Consider the following 20,667-nt stretch of genomic DNA (forward strand, 5'->3'; position numbering starts at 1 on the left):
CTTCGCTTTCCCTTGCACTGATCCTGACCTATAAACGGGGACTGCAGTGGTTGGCCTGCCCGTCTCAGAGGGTTACTGGGAAGAGCAAATGTGGTGCTCTGGGAAAGATGTCTGGCCAGGCCTTCTTAAGGTACAGCAGGTGGTGGTGGCATCCTGAGAGCTGATGCCCACTTTATGCTGCGTCCCTTCACGCTTAACATCTCCTCTACCTCTCATGTCTCCATCTTTTTCTCTAACACTGTGTTTTCAAGCGTTTCTTAGTTTTTCAGACCAAATTTGATCCCGCTTCTCCCACAAAACTAGTCTGTAATTGAGTCCAAAAGTTAATGGTGCCAATATGAAAGTTAAGGCTGTAGAGTGACCACCTTTCAAGTGGGGGCTGCTGGTGAGGGTTGAAGAAACACGAACCAGGATTCACCTGCACACGGATATAAATACACTTGATCTAGAATGCAAAGAGTGAGCTGAGGCGGGTGGCCTGATGCTGTGACTGACAGCACTTCAAAGATGACCTGCAGACTGTCAGCAGAAAGGGGGATCTGTGTGTGTGTGCAACTGTCTTCTTTCATGCTATTAGGTTATTAATGGCAACAGCAGGGAAAATTTCTGCGCACACTGGAAAAGCAGCCGCTGAGTGCTAGGCAGGCTTAGCGCCGTGATTACCACAGATAATAAACTGTGATCCCAGGCAAGGAGTACATTTCATAGGCACATTTTCTTTTTCCTGCCACTGGGGACACCTGAGTATTCCTAACCATACAGTGGGGACAAGTTACTGAAGAGACCTCAACACTGAACTTCAATGACTGCACTGGCTCCAATGGAGCCCTTCTGAGAAGTGGCAGGTGATAGGCAAATGGAAACAGCTGGCTGTGATCATTAAGGCTCAGGAGAAGGAAGCAGCAATGGGATGCAGAGGCCGGATCACAGAGGAGGCTACTACCTGGGCAGCCAGTCCAGGTGGCAGCTGGAACCAGATGCTACTGGTACAAAGGAACCACCAGGTGTAAGCGTCCATGTTTGGGGGACAGCTTCTGTAGCCTGCCCAGCCAAGTCATTTTACTTCCACAGTATTTAGACTGGGACTGAACTCACAGACACATCTCTCGAGAGGCTAAGATTGCTTCTTGAGGTCGAGAACCAGGCCTTCTTGACTATTATCCCTGCAGAAGGCACTCGGCACATAGTAGGCGCTTTTCCAACCTTTGCTGAATCCTTGGACGAATGTTGCATAGTTGATTGAGGTTGTGGCTTTATAGGCCACTGTAGGACACAGTTGGTCACAGCACTCACTCAACAATTCACACACGCACGCATGCACAGAACCCTGGGACCCTCACCTAGGCTGACGAGCACTCGCTGCAAGGCCTGGTAGGATGACGTCTGCAGGTCAAACAGCGAGAGCTTGTAGTCGGTGCTCAGCTGTGCCTCGTGCCGGATGGTTTCAAACAAGGCCGATGCCCGGTAGAGCTGTAAGGAGGGCACACAGAGCGTCATCCATTCCCCAGGAACCAGCCCAGCTACCAAGAGAGCAAAGCCCGCTTTTACCTACACCTTATACACGGCCTAAACACTGTTATCAGAAGTTGGAGAGAATGACTCCTTATTCCCAGCTGGGTCCTTGTGGGCCTGATGAGGTATCCACTCAATTAGAGAACAGACTCAACTTTTGACAGACAAGGGGATCTAAACAGAAAAATTGTAGACTTGTAGTCTGAAGACTATTTTAAAAAGTTGAGCCATTAATCCAAGCAAGTGCTACTTCTGATCAAACAAACAAGCCAGAAAGCTTCTCTTTCCTGTTATCAAGGGACCTTTACCCACCACCTCAGGCTGCAGTCAGAGGAGGCTTTCTGGGGACACACTCCCAAGGACACCCCGGCCTGGACAGCCACCAGTTCCCACCATGGACACACTATTTGCTGCTTCATCAGTGAGGCTGTAACACTGAGTCTGGCTACACAGTATCAAGTTTAAGGCTGCCCGATTTTAAAAACAAAAACCAGGTCTGTGCCCCACCCCCGGATAGGAGCCCTTATTCATTCATTTCGTGTTTCCCTCTTTAGCACACAGGTCCCCCTCTGTGGCTGTCACTCGCATGCGGGCTCATAGGATGAATGTGTGGCCCAGGATGTGGCTACGTCCCCATTCCTCCAACCCCACAGAGGTGGTCCGTGATGCCAGGGACCCCTCTGTTCCCCAGAGCCACTCCTCTGCACCTCACATGCAGAAATGCACCAGGGAAGGGACTTAAGTTATGTCTATTGATAAAACCAGAAACCCACAAAGATATTAAATCCAATAATTATGAATTCTTGTTTTACTTCCATTGTAAAACGAATGTAATGATCCATTAAAGTTTAATGAAGAGCAGACGCACACAATGCAAGAATTCTGAAGAAATTATTGCAAAATCTATCACGAGGGGGTGAGTGAGCAGGAGCTGGCACTGATGGTTCAAGCCCTGAGGCCACTGTACAGCCCGGGAATCCTGGGTGTCAGGGAGAGTGGGGAGAGGTCAGCTCCTGTGCCAAGTGGCATCACAACCCAGAGATGGAACTCAAGGCTTTCGGTGCTTCTGGAAACAAAACCCACTTGGGCCGTCCGTGGCCCTCCTTGCTCACCTGGTGTTGGGCCTCCTCCAGGTTTCCACTCGCCCAAAGGGAGAGGCCGAGACCGTGGCGAATTTTGGCCTCATCTTCTCTTCGGCCTAGTTGCTCGGCTAACCTTAAACCTAAAACCAAATAGAGAAATGTGGGCAAACACACAGGAGACAGGACATGCAGCCTCGCCGAGCAGTCAGTCCTGGAGAGTCCATTTTGTTTGCTGTGCGAGTTGAGAATCTGCAGCACACTGCTGGATCAAATGCAGGGCAGCTGAGCCAGCCAAGGTGGAATCGCCATTCTCCTCACATCCTCGCCACTGGCACGTTTACAGGATGCCCCAAGATGCCCCAGCAAGAGCTCAGGCGATGGCTATCAGCGTGAGACAGGTGGAGTGCTGAAGCTAACACCTAGCGGGCCTCCCAGCTTTGCAAATGAAAAACTCCTGGCTGATAAACTTATCGAACATGATTCTCCGGCTAGCAAGAGCTTTTCCTGACAACCCAGCAATGAAGCCAAGATGATTTTTTTTTTTTTTTTTTTTGCTATCTCATGAGCACAGCCCCTAGTCGGTGCTGACAGGAGACACGTGATATTCTCCCAAAAGCAGAATACACGCACGGCCAGAGCCTGCCTTCTGTTACCTACGCTACTGCTACTGCTACTGCTACTGCTGTCTTTAAGTTGGAGACTTTGATGTGTCCCAGCAGGGTTGCAAAAGTAGGGCTATTATGAGTCGAAAGCCTTAAATGAGTCTGTCCTCGCGGTAATGGCCTTCAGATAGGAACCTGCAGTCTGGGTCATTTACCCACAGCAAGCTTCTGCACACCGGCCCCCTTAGGAGCTTCGTGGGAAGCCACGTCTGAAGGCCGCCATTGATTGCACCGGCCACCGAGCAGTTCTTGGCATCGCTGCGTCCTCATTACCCTGCTGTCTGTACAGAGAAGCTAAGCGCGCACAGCAAACAGCGTGAGGGCGCCCGCGGGACAACCACGCACACACAAAGCCAGGGCTTCCTTCTCCTAATCTAATTAAGAGCGGATGAGCACCTGGCCTCATCAACGCTGGGCCTGTGCAACCGCACACTTCCAGAAAGGAACTGAGTCTGCCGAGCAGCTCATAGGGCTGATGCTTGGGTTCAAGTCCACAAGACATGCGCTTCAGAATGCACGCACAACTTGGAACACTGAGAAAACAGCTGAAGCTTACATTGTGACACTAACAAAAAAAGAAGACATGCCAATTACATTTTAACATATCTTATAGAATAGCAGCTCATAGGAAAAGGAGGCTTTTCTTGGGAGAAAACTGAAGGAGTATGCATTTTCACCTTCAGCAAGCTCACACAATACCCAGAGACACTTCTGCTAGGTCAGAACTGAAATCAACAGAGGCAAGCACCTGCTTGGAAGCACCTTCTGCGAGGTCAGAGCTTTACTTTAACAACACACAGGGGACTCAACGACAAAGAGTGGGAACTCCCTTGGACGGACTGTCTATCCTGTACCTGCTGCTGTGCCGAACTCACCCACCGAGCTCTCCTGGCAGCCAGCTCGCCCAAAACGGGCTGCATAACTTCAGGAAAGCAGCAAAGTGCCTTCTTCTGGTGGCCTGCACTGGTACCAGCCCCAACTCAGAGTTCAGGAGGAGGAGTAGTTACACTGACCCATGACAGAGGCCCCGGCTGCAGGCTCTCAGACCATCACATCCCACCAGACACTGCAAAAATGCCACAAATCAAGGAGTCTTTAGCCCTCTGCACGACTTCAAAGCCAGAAGAAAACAAGAAAAAGAAAGCCGGGAGCTTTCCGTAAAAAGAGCTACAATACGCTGGCTCAGGTAAACCAGTTGCTGCCTGGAAATAGTATTTCTGGCAGTGAGAAAGAACGCGACTCGGGGTGTGTCACCGAGGGCCTGAGCTTCAGAGTTTCACAATTCAGCGGAAGGCAGCCCCTGGTCTGTCGGACTCACCAGTCAAGTGGCAAGGCAAATGCTGCTCCCCGTGGGTGCCGCGCACCTCAGGTCACAAGGAAGTTTCAGGGTGGGGCTTCTAGGCCTTCAGTACTTCTGAGCCCTCAGACCAGGAGAGTTTGTTTCTCGTCCATCAGCGCTGCCCTCATCTCCACCTCCACCTCGCACCCTGCTCCTCTCAGTCCCAGGGCTCCAGCTGGAGCCCAATAGGAATCAGACGCAACCATCCCCCCACCACTCCCACCCATCCTGCTCCAGTCTTGCGAGGTTACAAACGACTCCAGACAGGCTCTTGAGTGATTTCTGGGGTTGGAAAGCCCAGGCTGCACCCTACCCTGAGACAAATCAACTGCAGGTCACGATCCAATGACTGTACCTCTCTGGGCCTCGGGTGACTTACCTGCTAAAAAAACGGGAACACACACATACCTCTCAAGGCAACGAGAGAGAAGCATGCTACACATGAAAAGACCTTGAGAACCTATGAAAGCGAGTCCAAAACGTCACGGAAAAGCGGAATTCAACGATGCTCCGTTGGATACAAAAACAGCTTTAAAATTCACGTACATTTTCCATGAGTTCTTCCAAGAATTGTGTGGATAAACAGAAAGCATCGGATCTAGCCCCTTTCTGTTCCGGGGAGGGAGGAGATGCAACGCACCTGTGCCAGGAGAGGCCTTGAAGCAGGCAGGCTCCGCCCCAGCGTGAAGAGGGACACCTGGGTGGAGGGTTGGGGAAGGCCGTGTCCATAGGCCAGCCATGCCTGGGGAACCATGTGGAGCCCGAGGGCAGAGGAAGAAGAAGAGTAGCCCATTTCTGGTCTGACTGGGCTCGTGGCATTGGCCAAAGCACCAAAGGAAGTGAACCGAGGGAGGCAGTACTGCTTGGCTGCGTCAGGGAATTCTCACACCTGGATCAGACTCAGCTGCTGTCACTGATTGGCCTGCGTGGACGCAGCTGAGAGGCTTTCTGGGCGCAGTGTCTCCCCCTCCCATGTCAGATCTTGTGGGACAACGTGGTGTCCATCCAGCAGGGTTCCGTCTGCTCTTTGGACAACTGGGAGCATTGGCTGGCCCCCTGAAGTAGTAATGGAATTGAATCAAGCTTAGAAGAGAGCTGGGGAAGGTGCCCAAGCGACAGTGGAGTACCTTGGTGCTGTCGGGGACTCTGGGTGGGGAGCACTGTGGTCCAGAGGCGGGCTGACTGTGCGCCCTTCCCTCTGTGCAGAGGTAGCACCTGCCTGTGCACACTGTGTGGGCACTTCCCTCTTAGTCTCCCTCTCTGTCCCACGAACCTGACCTCCTCGAGCACACAGAAGGCCGCAGCGGGCCCTCCCACCTACCTTCCTGCAGGTACATGACGGCCTGGGAATAGTTCTGCAGGGCATGATGGGTCCTTCCAAGGCTGCTATATGATACCGTCTTGGCCACCAGGTCGTTCATCTGGGCAGCAATACTCAAGTGCTGCTCTTGGTACACCACGGCCCTCTCGAAGGTGCCCAGGGATTCGTAGGTCAGGCCCAGGTTCCCGTAGGCTCGGCCCTGGCACGTGGGGTTGTTGGTCTCTTCGGCTATCTGCAGATCCAGCTGGTGGTACTGCAGGGCTGTGTCATACTCCCCCATCTGCTGGTAGACGCCCCCCAGGCCACAGGCCGCGTCACTCTCCAGGGCTCGGTCTTTCATCTCACGCGCGATGTTCAGCTGGCGCTCCAGGCAGGAAATGGCTTGTTCATAATTCCCTAATTGGCTGTGCAGACTGCCCAGCTCTCCGTAGGCCTGGGCTTTATTGAAGGCCTCCCCAAGTTCATGGGCAACCACGAGCCTCTTTTCGAAGCACACCAGGGCTTGCTGCAAGCTCCCCATTGCCCTGTGGGGATGTAGACAGAAAAGCAATGATATTATTTCATGCAGGTGCAGACATGCTAAAGCCCCTGAGAAAATGAAAAGCATTTGTCACTGTCACTTACTATAGAAGCTCTTAACTCCTCTTCTAGCTAAAATCTATCATGTTGCCCTTAGAGTGAGATGCAGAGGAATTTCATAATCTGGAAAGCAATTCAGGAGTCATCCCTTAGTGACCTTCCCAAGAGCTGGAGCTTCAGTGGGATATACACCCCGAGGAAACATAAAATATATTAATAGGCACAATGATAGCGAGTGAACTGTTTGGTTCTCCCGGCCTCCCAATTTCCACTACCACTTAGACTATGTTTTTGAAATCACTTTACGGTGGCTATAAATCTCTCACCCTGGGCTTCTCAGAGCCTCTGTGGGTGATGATTTAGTTTGACCCTTGCCCTTCCTCCACTCCAGGAGCCCTAATCCCCTGCCTCTCCGGGGAAGCCATACATTCTGCAAATGCACACGCTTCTCCGGGTTCCTCGCGTTCACCAGGAAAACATCACCTTGGCCTCAGAGTGGCTTTTTGAGCTAGCGGGTAGATGTGAACTCGGGCGGCAGAGCGAGCCAGCTTGGCGGGACTCTGGACCCCGTTTCCCTGGGCTGTGGCTTTGGCAGGTAAATCTCATACCCGGAGCAGATGGCAATCGCTGTATGGTAATAAGGAAGGAAGCAAGGTGCCTGTGTAAGGCACCCAGCAGGACGCACAGCACACGGCACATGTTATCCACTCCCCTATTACCAGGTGGCTTTTCCTAAAAGCCTCACGACAGGGTCTAAATGACTAGTGGGAACAAATGTTGTATTCATGAACTCCTTCATACACGTGGGAGGGACTCCAAAAAGATCAGTAACAACGATTCATCCACCTTTCCCACCATTATTAACTCCTATCCTACTTATTACAATGTAGACTAAAAGGCATTAATGTTTGGACCCAGGCCCGGCTTGGACTTCCAGCCACCCCTGGTAAACTGTGTAATCTGGGGCATTAACTCGGCTCCTCTGGGCTTTAGTTTGTGTGTGTGTGTGTGTTTTACTGTAACATAGGGGTAATAATACCATCCTTAGAATTCAAAGAACAATTGAAGGACTCAGAGGAGGCTGGCAGTGAAATGCTTTGTAGTTACTACGCTGCCATGGAGGCATGGAGCGACTCTCCATGTCACACCTGCTTCTTTTCACAAGACTCTTTGGCACTTGTCTTCTTGGGCCATTTTTACCTGTGTCCATTTCCTAGGCCCCGGTAAGCCTTGGCTTGGTCTTGCATACGATTCAGACTCTGGGCAACAGATAAATACTGCTCGTAGTACTTGATAGCTTCCTCGTAGTCGCCCAGGGCCTCGTAGCAATCTCCCAGGTTGCCGTAGGCCCGGCCTCGGTCTAGCACTGACTCATTTCCGCTGAGCTGTTGCAGCATGGCCAGCTGCTGCTCGAAGTAGCCGATGGCTTCCTCCATCACGTTCATGTTCATCTTTGTGATGCCCATGTTCCCGTAGACCTGGGCTTCTAGGCTTGGATCTTTGAGCTTCTGTCCCAGCTCCAGCTGCTCTTCGTAACACTTAAAGGCCATCGTGTATTTCCCCAGGGCCATGTAGACAGCAGCCAGGTGCCCGTGAGCTCTGCACTCCCCTGGCAAGTCACTCAGCTCCTGATACACCTCCAGCTCCTGGGTGTGATAGCCCAAGGCCTTGTCGTGCTTCTGGATCATCCGGTACGCAGTGCCCAGTGCTGCGTAGGCACTGGCCTCCAGTCTCCTGTCCTTCACGTGGTGAGCTAAGCCCAGCTGCTGCTCATAGAATTTTATTGCACCATTTATATCTTTTTTACAGATAAATATATCACCCAGGTTCCCCAGAGCTCGAAATTTCGCCTGGGAATTATTCAGGGACTGGGCAAGAGACAGTAGGTACTTCTGACACTCTTCGGCTTTGCTGAAATTCAGCAGAGCTTTAAACGCGAGGCCCAAGTTGCAGTAGGCTTTTGCTTGACTCAGCTTGTCGTGGAGGTCTTTGGCCAGTGCCAGGTCCTGCTCGTAGTATTTCACGGCTTCCTGGTAATTGCCAAGGCAGTAATGGGCGTAGCCAAGGTTGTGGCAGACTTTCCCTTCGCCTTCCATGTCCTGGAGGTCGGGAGCAAGGCGGAGATACTGCTCATAATAGGGAGCAGCCTGCACGTACTCGCCCCGGGAGCAGTGGAAGTTGCCCAGGTTGCTGAGGGCCCGGGCCTCGCTCTGGATGTCTCGCAGCTCCCGGGCGATGTTCAGGTGGTTCTGATAGTGTTGCAGGGCTCGGTCATGGGCACCTAGGGCCTGGTAGGCCACAGCCAGGTTCCCGTGGGTGGAGGCCTGCGAGGCGCGGTCATTCACTTCCATGGAGATCTGCAGCTCCTGCCGGTGGTACTTGACCGCCTGGTCGTACATGCCCAGGGCGTTGTAAGCATTGCCCATATTCCCATAGGCGCGGCCCTGGGCAGCGTAGTCGCTCAGCTCCTGGGCGATGCACAGATGCGTCTTGTGGAGTTTCAGTGCAGTGTCGTAATCACCTTTCATCTGGTGGATGATTCCTGAGTGAGAGGGCGGAAGCACAGGAAGACACGGGAGTCACTCGTTAACAATGTAGAGGGAAGCAAAAAGTATAATCTGCAACTTCATCTGTAGTAAAATATGATCTGGAATAATTAAAGAATTTAAAATAACAGAAGGTAGGATTAAATATTTATCAGCTTTCCAGAGGGAGGCCAGCTTTCTAGGCGTCAAAGCAATAGAAAAAATAAAAAGAAAACATTGACAGATTTGACTTCGAAAATAAGATTTTTTTTTTTGTCCTACAAATAAGTATCTAAAAATAAAATGCAAGCACAATACTGGAAAATTTATGAAACATATTTTAGGTTCGATAGCTACTGTGTGTAAAGATTTCACTTGGTTTGACTTGAAAAGATTTAGGACTTCAATTTACAAAAATAGGAAAAGAACTATGTTAGTAGACAACTCCTATCCACAGAAATACAAAGATTGCCATAGGGGAAATGCTAATCCCTTTAATAATCAAAGAAATGCAAAATAAAGCCACCCTGAAATACCGTTTTACTTGTACTAAATTAGCAAACAGTAACAAGAAAAAATTAGGGCCCAACGCAGTAGCATAGTGGCTAAAGTCCTCGCTTGCACGTACTGGGACCCCATGTGGGTGCTGGTTGGTATGCCTGCTGCTCCACTTCCGAACCAACTCTCTGCTTGTGGCCTGGGAAAGCGATTGAGGATGGCCCAAAACCTTGGCACCCTGCACCCACGTGGGAGACCTGGAAGAAGCTCCTGGCTCCTGGCTTCAGAATGGCTCAAGCTCCGGCTGTTGAGGCTATGTGGGGAGCGAACCAGTGGACAGAAGATCTCTCTCTGTTTTCCCTTCTCTCTGTAACTCTGACTTTCCAATAAAAATAAATGAATCTTTTTTTTTTTATAAAGTTAACCCCTCCCCATACTGAGGAAGGTGCCCTGAAATTGGGAAAGATCCCAGCCATTGGGAGGAGGAGGTAGACTAGGATGAACTTGGTAACAAGGACAAAACTAGCAGTGACAAATGTTTTAGCTCTGAAGTCCTGAATTTAACATGCTTTTTTATCTAGACAGAAAACAGAATTTTTTTCAGGTGAAATTTTTTTTTTATTATTATGGCAACTTTTTACTTCTTCAATAAATAATTTCTAAGCCTATAGTGGTAGCCTGATGCCTGGGGACGGGGCGGTTGTACCAACAGTTAAGACCGCAGGTTTCCAGGCATTCTTAGAAGTGGCCAAGCATCTATTCCTTTGCTCCCGGGTTTTGGCATTTCTCAGATGACACCATTTGCTGCGGTGGTCAAGGCACAGTCCGAAGACCTGCATCCCACATCAGGTCCCTGGGTTCGACACCCAGCTCCGGCTCCTGACTCCAGCTTCCTGCTATAGCAGTATGTGGGATGCAGCAGGTGTTGCTCGACGGAGTGAATTCCTACCACCCACACGGGAGACTCGCAGTGAGATGCCAGCTCCTGGTTTGGGCCCCAGCCCAGCTCCTGCTAGTGCAGGCAATGTGGGAATAAGCCAGTTGCTAGTGGCTCTCTCTCTCTCTCTAAGAAACACATATTTGCTTAAAAATATTTTCACATATTTTGTTTTCTTACTGATAATGTCAGGTTATAATCATATCAAATAAATTATATAAAAATGATTAACAGTATGTAATGTGATATGCATATATAGAGAGAGGGTGAGAAAGTAAGGAAGAAAAGAAGGCAGAAAAAGGAAGGGACTGAGGGGGAGTGACAGAGGAAGGAAAGAGGGAGGAGGGAGGGAAGGAAGAGAACTTGTGTTTCTGTTACTCTCCGAGCCTTCAGAGCCTACTTAGACAGCAGGACAGAGTAGGGATGATAATGGCTACCTGGGGCTCACTGATTTATGGAAAGCAGCTCCCTGCTGGTTCCGGCAAAATGATCTGCTGTCCAGCCAGCTTCTCCAGCAAGTCTCCCCTCCTCCTCCCTTCGGTCTCCGTTTACATTCCCAAGGGCCTACAGAGAACCCCAGGAGGAGCCTCGAAACAAAGACACACACACACACACACACACACACACACACACACACACACACACGAGGCCAGCGAGGGAAAGGGGGCCTGGCGATGGCTGCCCTGTCCCAGCCGCTGTCTGCCAGCCTGGCCAATTCCGAACTGCCACAGTCCAAGCTCTTGGCAGCCTTGCTCTTTGTTGAGGCGACATAAAAGCGGCCCTGAGAGCTGCCAGTAGAGTGACTGCACACGCTGAGGAGATAATCTGCAGATCCTCCTTCCCTTTCGAGACCACAGCTTGATTTTTCAGGGGCCCCGTCACTCAGATGAAGACTTACAGAGGGCCTGCCAGTGGGGGGCTGGCTAGGTGACAACAGGCTGCAGGGAGGGGGGGATTCAATGAAGATTAGTGAGGCAGAAGAGCCAAGCACACAAGCCTGGGAGTTTTCACAAGGGCATGTGGAGAAAGGACACAGGTCTGTGGATTTATACACTGTCGCTGGCTGTAGGCCTCCACCCAAGGTCACTGCCATGGGAGTAATAATACCTACTTCAAAACGTGGGTGTGAGGCCCAGGGAACCCAGCGCAAGTGCCTGGAACATGGCAAGTGCTCAACACATCTTTGCTCTTAAAACTTATTTATTTGAAAGCAGAGAGCGAGCGAGCAAGAGAAATGGTGCCCCCACCCACTGGTTCATTCCCCTCAAAGCCGGTAAAAGTCAGGGCTGCGCCCAAATGAGGCCAGGACAGGACTAGGTCTCCCACGAGGGTGGCAGGTTCTCAAGCACTTGAGCAGTCACCTGCTGCCTCCAGGGTGCACATTAGCAGGAAGTAGGGTAGGAATTAGAGGAGTCAGGGCTTGAACCAGGCACTCCAGTATGGGATTTGGGTGTCCCAAGAAGGCATCTCTCCTGGGCCAAATACCTGCCCCACACTTTGGTTTTTATTGCTAAACATCACCAACAGAAACCACGGGAGGTGAGGACAGAACACCGCAAGGAAAAAAAAGTTGCACTGACACTAGAGCACTTGGAGTTTCGGCATGGCAGAAGAGTGTGATAGGTTTTTTGAAAATTAGGACCTCTATGTGCCTCCACAAACAATGGGAGCATTCTTCTCACTTCCTGAAACATCGCTGTTAGGATTATGATGAGTGTACATATGATCCAGAGCAGATCCATTCTTTCGCTCTGCTTTCACATTTATTAAATTCTGTTCCATTCCAGCCACATCATCAACTCTCCCCCAGAGGGAACTCAGGATTTGGGAGCTGGAGAAGACCTCCCCACAAGGCTCACTTTCTAAATGACATGAGAGAGGCCCTGAGGGAGGAGCTCTGTTGGTGTCAGAGTGGAGGCATGGTCCCTTGGACTGGTGAGCCCTCCTCCTCCTCCGTGGCATCCCACCAGCATCAGGACAAGCAGGGAACACGCGTGAACTTTTGTGGGTTTTGCTCAGTGTGATAGGTGGATCACTGCCACCCACATGGGACACCTGGCTTCAGTCTGGAAGTGGCAGGCATCTGGGGGAGTGAACCAACGGGTAGGAGTTCATCCTGACTCTCAAATAAATAAATATTAAATTTAGAAAAAAAAACTTTAGTGAGGGAGAAAAATTAGTGTGTGTGTGTGTGTGTGTGTGTGTGTACATGGTGCATGTGAGCATGCGTGGATGCATAGGAAAGCAGGTGAGATCAGATTTACGAAATGCTGATAACTAATTTATGCATATGTGGTGTGCTGCTGGTGGTGGTGGGGTAGGGCGAGTGTTCATTACAATACTCCTTCTACCTGTGAAAACTGCCATAACGGGAAGTCAAATCACAGAGATATGCAGAGACGCTGACCCGAGCTTCCGCTTCCTGGAGGCTGAGTCCTGCTGTGCAGCTGGAAGCCTATTTCACTACGTCTGGGACTTGTGAAGAGAAAAGGCCGCATGTGGCCACCAGCCTTGGTGGCTGCAGCGGGCTGTGTGTCCTAGTCTAGGCCAAGGAGAGGACGTGTGCACGTTGAAACCAAGCAAGCCCTGCATCCGACTGCTCTGACTTGCTGAGCGCGGTCATGCTTCATCGTCCCTTTCATTCCAAAGTGTTGGAGGGTGAGAGAGGCAGGCAAAGACAGCAGCCAACTCTCCCTCCAGAGTCAGCACTGCCTGTGCCCTCCTTGGTGCCCACCGTGGCGTAGCACTAAGGCTTCAGGAACGTTTCCAGTCCAGCAGCACTGCCACCCCAGATCCCTCCATCCTTACAGTTGGTTTCAGCTCAGACTCCTGCTGTAATAAGACCAGGGAAATCCCTGCCCACACCACCCCTTCCCAAGCACACTCTACTGCCCAATAGCCATCTATCTGACCAAACATGAGGATGCAAGAATGCCAGTCGACAGAGAAGAGCTGCAGAGGAGCCCTCGCTGCTGGCCTCTAGATCTCAAGGCCCCACCAGAGGCCGAAAGACAAACAGTTCTCTCCTCTGCCATCCCAGAGCTGTGCTGCACGAGCAGGGGGACAGGGAGTCCAGCTTGGAGCCCATAGATATTCCAGTGCCTTCACAAATGGCCCTGTTTTCTATTCCCCTGGATCAAGACCAAGTCTGCAGGTGAATGGCTCAGAAATTCCCTGGGCCTGTGTGGCTGTAAATCACGAGGCGGTGGGGAAGATTAATTGTGCCATGAAGTAGAGGAAGTAATAATTAAGCCTATTAAAAAAGGCGGTGGTGGAGAGGGGTGTTCTGTGATGGATGATGAGGTAGGCAAGTGCTAGGCACAGTCGTTCCTAAAGGCTCTGGCCGTGCCACTGGGAAAGAACTTGGTGGGAAGCCCAGAGCAGAGTGAAAAATAGGCTGGGCCTGCCTGGCCAAGCCCTGCCATTCGTCACTGTTTGGAAAAGGCACAGCATGCCTGGTTTCCATTCTGGATCACAATAAGAGGTGGGAGGCAGCCTCATAAGTCAACAATGCAGAGAATGTTACAGGGAGTCCCTTTTAACATTAGGAAACAAGCATTTCTTTTGTTTCAAGGCATGCAGTGTGCAGATAGGCGGCTTCTGCTCCTCTTGTGGGTTGGGCCTCTGGAAGCTGGACCCGTCCCACATCCCTGGAGCATCTTCTCAGGTCCCTGAATCCTGCAAAGGGTAGATCAAGCAAAGCGGTGTTTGTGGGCTCTTCCGTTAGGGCTGCAGGCCAAACATCGTGGAGCCACATGCACCCTACCTCCTCCATCTGTGAGTGACTTTTTCCTCACATTCACTCAGCTTTGGAGTGCCCATCTCAATCACCTGTGATTGACTATTCATGTGTCCTACCATGTGGTTCTCTTCCACACCCCGGTGACTTACGTCTCTACTTGTGAGAAGTTCCATGTGCTTAAGTGAATGGCTTTGCCAACCGACTGTGAGAAGTGATGTGTTTCTTCCAGGAGAAGGCCTTTGAGAACCACAGAGCAAGATTCCAGGCTCTTCTGTCCTTGGATGAGTTTCTCAAGGAGGTTTGGAGCCATCTGTGCCTCGGGATATGCTACACTGTAGCACTGGAGCTGGTGGGAAATCAAATGGCTTTGGAGCCACACAAAATGGTGACAGTGAGTCGAGGGTTACTATTCCACCCACTGGTTAGCTGATTTGTGTTTGATGAAAGTGTGCCATTAGAACAAGCACAAGGAAATCTGTAATAATCTTTACTATAAAAATTGTATTGATGCCATCTATTTTATTGCCAGAATACTCTATATGAAATCTATCTTGAGAAATTTATTTCAGAATTTAGTTCCTCTTTCCTGAAGAATGCCATACTTTCATCTTGTTGGGTAATGGGAACTACACGTTCCTCTTTTCGCTTCAGCCGCTGGGAAGCATTAAGCAAATATGAAACTTCACTGTAACAACTATTGTAGATGGCCTGTTTGGGCTCTTTTCCTGGTTTTGGTTTTACTTGTACAGACTTTTCTTTGTACGTCTCAAAGTCTTGATTTTCCATTTCTATGACATCATCATCTGATACTGTAAGTGGAAATACAATCCTTTATGGAATGAGACACGTTATTAACAAGCAAGCAATCAAAGCGCTCTTTCCATTCACTGCATACTCAGCTGACTTTTCTCGGGAATCTGCTACCTCTTTAACTGGCCACTTCTCGACTTTGCAGCCCAAGCTGTGCAATTTGATCCCACAGGTTCTGGTCCACGGGCTTCAATAACTCAGACATGGCAGGAACTTTGTAGAGAGCACATTACAGGGCAAAAGCACTTGACTGGGACTGGAAGATCCTCATTCCTGGCTCTCTTGTTTTCCCCATCACATGATCTTAAGAAAGTGATTCCTTCTCCTGGACTCAAGTTTTCCCGTCTCTGAAGGTTAACATGGGAGACCGCATGAGGCAGTTCATACCGTGGCGTGATGCTCCATTTCTAGAATACTGGCATTGTGTTCCAAGTAGCTTCAATTAACACAGTGTTCAATAACATATCAAAAACCTGTCAAACCTACGTACATTATTTATTTGAAAAGCCAAATGACAGGAGAGAGGTACAGAGAGAGAGAGAGAGAGAGAAATTCTCCATCTACTGGCTCACCCCCCAAATGCTCACATTAACCAGGACTGGGCCAGGTCAAAACCAGGAGGAGACAGGAACTCCATCCAGGTTTCTCCCTCGAGTGGCACAAACCCAAGTACTGGAGCCACCATCTGTTGCCGCTCCAGTGCATCAACAGGAAGCTGCATTGAGAATGAGGGGGGGACTTGATCACTGGCATGCTAACACAGACATCCCGAGGGGTGGCTTCACCCACTGTGCCACAACAGCTGCTCCTGACATTATTATTACAGAGTGTAATTTGTTGGACATTTTAGAGGCCATGATACTTCTTAAGTCAGTGGCAAAGGGAACTTGTTCCTCCCACCCAAGGACAGTACAGAAATATGAACTGAGTGCAGCACAGCCACATCTTCCCAGAATGTCAGAATGGGATGTATTTACTTAAGCGTTCCATGTACAACTGTAGGGAAGGAAACTGGCCTGGGAGCACGTAGAAACACAGCAGGACATCTGTGGCGGCTGTCCAGATATCTGGGCGCCACCGGTGGACTATGGCGCTGGTGATATGAGGCAGCCCACGGATGGGAATGTGCTGCACCGTGGAGCACCCCTTGCTCCCAACCCCAACAGCACAAACACTGAGGCTGGGAGGGCAGCTGTGTGCTTAGGAGCCACTAATTAATAATCTGCAGGAACAACTCCATTTCTGTACCGTCATCCACTTGGAGCTGTTAAAATAAATCATCAAAGCTAATTAATTGGGAAGTCTTTTGGCTGGTAGCCAATTATTTAAGCAAAAGAAAGAGAATCTAGAAATCTTGATTTTTTAAAAAAATCTAGCTTACTGATGGAGGCTCTTTGGTAGGTTCCTGTGTGTGTGTGTGTGTGTGTGTGTGTGTACTTCATTAAGAAGGTGACTTTAAAGACATCCAGGGGTGGGCTTTCCCCCAACTCCATAGTGACTATTAATAAGGGAGAGGGGGGCCCTTCCTAAACAATGCACAGAAATACCCATACTGTTACTACCGACAGCAATACACACAATTCCACTTCAGTGAGCTCACGCTACACCACGGTGTTGTGATGACTGTATCACCCCCGAATATGCAATTCCCTCTCACAGTTCTCTCCTTGCCCTTATATATTCTATCCTCCTTCTGCCTCCTGGCTGTGTCCACTGGAACATTGCTCAAATAACCGGAAACCCAGCACCTTCAAAAATGTGTGCTGCGTTGTTGAACTGAATTAAACTTCACAGTTGATGCCAATGGCAGTTTTCAAAGCTCTTGGGCCTTCCTTATGTTACTGGGGGGCAAAGGCAGGGTGGGAGGTCTACTGGTGGGGGAGGCCCACAGGCTAGCTCCCTTAGAGAGTGAGGACCCTAACGTAGGTCCACACCTAGACCAGGGAAAGGTCCTGTCACTGGGGCGGCGGTGGCGTCCCATTAGCCCAGAGGGGATATGATGATGACAGGCTCTGCCTTGAGCCACAGGGAACCCAGGCCGTGAGCAGGAATGGGAAGGAGTTGCAGGAGAGCTGGCCAAAAGAACAGTCCTCCAGAATGATCTCACTTTGCAAAAGCAATTGCAGAGACAGATGGGTTTGCTTGCAAAGCTGGAGAGCGGAGGGGGAAATCTGCTTTCCCACGGCAGTCGGTCTGAAAAGCTTCATTTTCAAGATTCACACTGGATTGAGGATTCAAACGTGATGATTGTGTGAAGTGTTCTAGCTAGATTAAGCATAATGTTATCAAAACAAGTGATTCACATACTCTGCTCATTTTTCTATTAGTACATGGGCTTCTGGTTACGGCAACTGCAAAAATGTGGAAAACAGCGAAAGGGAACGGAAACGGTGAAGCTGTTTTCTGCTTTCAGCTCTGCTGCCCTTTCTGACCAGCGGTAGCAGTGGTAGCGTGGGGAGTATTTTAACCTGGACACTGGAGGCTCCTGAGGAGGGCTCACTCACCCCAAGCAGCTCTGGGGTGCACCTGAAATTGGAAGCCTCATTTTCCTCCTCCATTCAAGTTGTAGTTACAAAAAAAAAAAAAAAAAATGCAGAGAAATCCCCTGAGCTGGGGCCTCTGCATACACTGGCTGACTCACAACCTGCCTCACCCCTGCTATGGTCTGTCACCTGGGAGGGTGAGCTCCTTTTTAACCAGGGGGTCCTATGAGACCCGTCCATCTACAGTCCTGACTCTGACCGGCCTCTTCTCCCAATTCCACACGAGTAAGGGACTCACCTGACGTTTCTCCCTCTGCTCTCACACAGCAGTCCCACCCCAGCAAAGCAAACACGGGAATGCTATTAAGACCCAAGACCTTGGCAGACAGTGGTCACGTTCCCCTGGCTTTCAGGTACTTTTGCTTGCATATTTTTACATGACTGAGATTGTATCGCAGATTCCAGATTGAACATAAGAATCTTACTAATCTTCAATTACAAAAGTAATACGTGCCTTTTAACAAGGCATGTCTACGAGGGGGAGGCTGGGTGCTTCGGTGTAGCACATAAAGCTGCTGCCTGCAACACTGGCAGCCCGTGGAACACTGGCCTCCTGTCCAGCTGCTCCAACTTCTGATCCAACTCGTTCCTGATGCGCATGCCTGGGAAGGAACTCATTCCTGGGAAGGCAGCAGAACATGATGCAAGTGTCTGTCTCGCTGCCACCCATGTGGGAGACCTGGATGGAGCTCCTGGCCCAGACTCAGCTGTGGTGCTTATGTGGGGGGTGAACCATAACATGGAAGAGCTCTTTCTCTTCCTCCCTCCCTCTCTCTCTCTATGTTCTGCTCTCCAAATAAATAACTTTAACAACAAAATGGCTGTGGTTCTCTCAACACTCGTTTTCAATTTTCTTACTCTTTCTTACTTGCTTCTGCTAACGGGGCTGGAAAGGTAAATATCCACTTTGCCAGCCTCTCTTGCGGCTAGAATGGGGCAAGTGACACCATGGTGGTCAATGAAGCAAAAGTAGACGTCTTCTGAGATTTTTAAAGAAAACTTCCTTTTTGGATAAGGAGATACAGAAGCAACTACTTTCCGACTGGAACGAGTCATACACAGGCTTCGGCAGCTGGTCTGACACCATGAGGTCTGAGCAACTAGGACGAGAAAGAGGCCAAGAGAATTGCAGAGAAGTTGAACCTGGAGCTTCTGAGTCAAAGTCAGCTGCTTCACACTTACTGTTTTGTGGCAAAAATAAGATCCTAATTGTTTAAGACACTGTAAACAGATTTTGTTATTTCTTACAGACATGATTCCTGTTATATATTTAGTGTGGAAAATAGGGAAAATGAAAAAAAAAAATCTCTCCTCCGCCCCTTCACCTTTCCTAGTGATTGTCTGAGATAATCATCGCAATATTTCATTGTAATTTCTGACAAATTTTTTTTTGGGGGGGGGAGAGGAACTTTAGGATTGTTTTGTGGTCGTTCTCGTGGATTATTTATGTTACTGAAATAATATTATATTCACCGACTTAAAAATATAATTAAAACAAGATTAGTTTCTCAAAGGGAGACAATGGCTAAGAGTATCTTGCTGACAGCCATCTGCCACAAGGCCTTCGTTCAGACTTAGGTCTTCCAGTGTGGTCTTACCACTTGTAGACAATCACTTCTCAAGTTGCTTGGTAATGAAAACGGGCATCTTATTCTCTCTATGAGTCTCTCTCGCTCTTTCAAAAGATTTATTTTATTTTTATTGGAAATTCAGATATACAGAGAGGAGGAGAGACAGAGAGACAGATCTTCCATCCATTGGTTCACTCCCCGGGTGGCTGCAATAACCAGAGCTGAGCCGATCCATAGCCAGGGGCCAGGAAACCTCTCCTGGATCTCCCATGGCGGTGCAGAGTCCCAAGGCTTTGGGCCGTCCTCAACTGCTTTCCCAGGCCACAAGCAGGGAGCTGGATGGGAAGTGGGACAGCGGGGATACAAACTGCTGCCTGTATGGAATGCTGGTGCATGCAAGGCGAGGACTTTAGCTGCTTGACTACCGCACCAGGCCCTATGAATCTCTTCTAAAGAATAAAAGCTGTCTAGGTTCAGTAACTCTTCTGATAGGGTTCTTCCCATGTAAAAATAACCAAATGATTTCCAGCCACTGCTGGGCCAGAGCCCGACTGATTACACTGGGCAAGTCAGGGTGAAGGATGTGGGACAAGAAACCTTTTCCGGAGTTGGCACAGGGCAGTAGCCAAGTGACTTCTTGGTGGCAGAAGTCACTCTACACTACATCAGCCTCCTGGGATATAGGGGTCCCCAAGCCCAACCCCAACACTTCCCATCCTTTTCACCCCTTTGTTCTTTTCTCTGGATTCTCACGGAGCTGCCACTGCATGGACCCAGTCCCCTCCTCCATCAGCTTTGCTCAGGCCAACCTTTAGTGCAGGTTTTATATTGTAGGCTTCTTTTAATGCTTCCTCTAGTATCATCTCCTTTTTCTATTTTTTTTTAAATAAGATTTATTTGCTGTTATTGGAAAGCCAGATTTACAGGGAGAAGGAAAGACAGAGAAAGATCTTCCACCTGCTGTTGCTGGTCCATTCCCCAAATGGCTGCAACAGCTAGAGCGGATCTGATCTGATCTGAAGGCAGGAGACAGGAGATTCTTCTGGGTCTCCCACTGGTTGCAGTTTCCCATGGAGTCAGATCACGTTCTGCTGCTTTCCCAGGCCATGAACAGATATCCGGATCAGAAGTGGAGCAGCCAGGACACAAGCCATCATTCATATGGGATCCTGGTACTTGCAGGCAGAAGATCAGCCTGCTGAACCAAGACACCAGCCCCATCCATCTTCTTTCTCATCTTAAGCTTTCTCCCATATGAATCTGCTTTCTCCTAATGATTTTGTATTTCTGCTTTGTGGTTTTTTTTTTAATTTTGCAGCCTACGAAGGATGTAAATTTATAAATCTTTTCCAGTTCTTAAACAGTTTTTTTAAAAAATATATGTATATATAACTTATTTGAAAGGTACAGCAATAAAGAGAAAGGAAAAGATAGAAGGATATGAGGAAAAAAGGAGAGGTGAGGGAGAGAAAGAGAAACAGAGGCAGAGAAAGATCTTTTGTCTGCTGATTCATTTCCCAAGCAGTTGCAACCGCCAAAAACTGTA

At 49.4% G+C, this 20,667-nt stretch overlaps 1 protein-coding gene across 3 annotated transcripts in view; it reads right to left on the reverse strand.

Moving 5' to 3' along the window:
• Positions 1 to 20,667, reverse strand: part of TTC28 (tetratricopeptide repeat domain 28) — a 502,210-nt gene that overhangs the window by 66,743 nt on the left and 414,800 nt on the right. For all 3 annotated transcript variants that reach the window (XM_058656472.1, XM_058656471.1, XM_058656473.1), the window contains 4 exons: positions 7,696 to 9,037; positions 5,917 to 6,440; positions 2,625 to 2,734; positions 1,341 to 1,470 (listed from right to left, as the gene is read on the reverse strand). In XM_058656472.1, coding sequence (XP_058512455.1) covers positions 1,341 to 1,470; positions 2,625 to 2,734; positions 5,917 to 6,440; positions 7,696 to 9,037 — 2,106 coding nt within the window. The remainder of the gene's footprint in view (positions 1 to 1,340; positions 1,471 to 2,624; positions 2,735 to 5,916; positions 6,441 to 7,695; positions 9,038 to 20,667) is intronic.

The sequence above is a fragment of the Ochotona princeps genome, chromosome 29 (assembly GCF_030435755.1).
Source record: "Ochotona princeps isolate mOchPri1 chromosome 29, mOchPri1.hap1, whole genome shotgun sequence".
NCBI lineage: Eukaryota > Metazoa > Chordata > Mammalia > Lagomorpha > Ochotonidae > Ochotona > Ochotona princeps.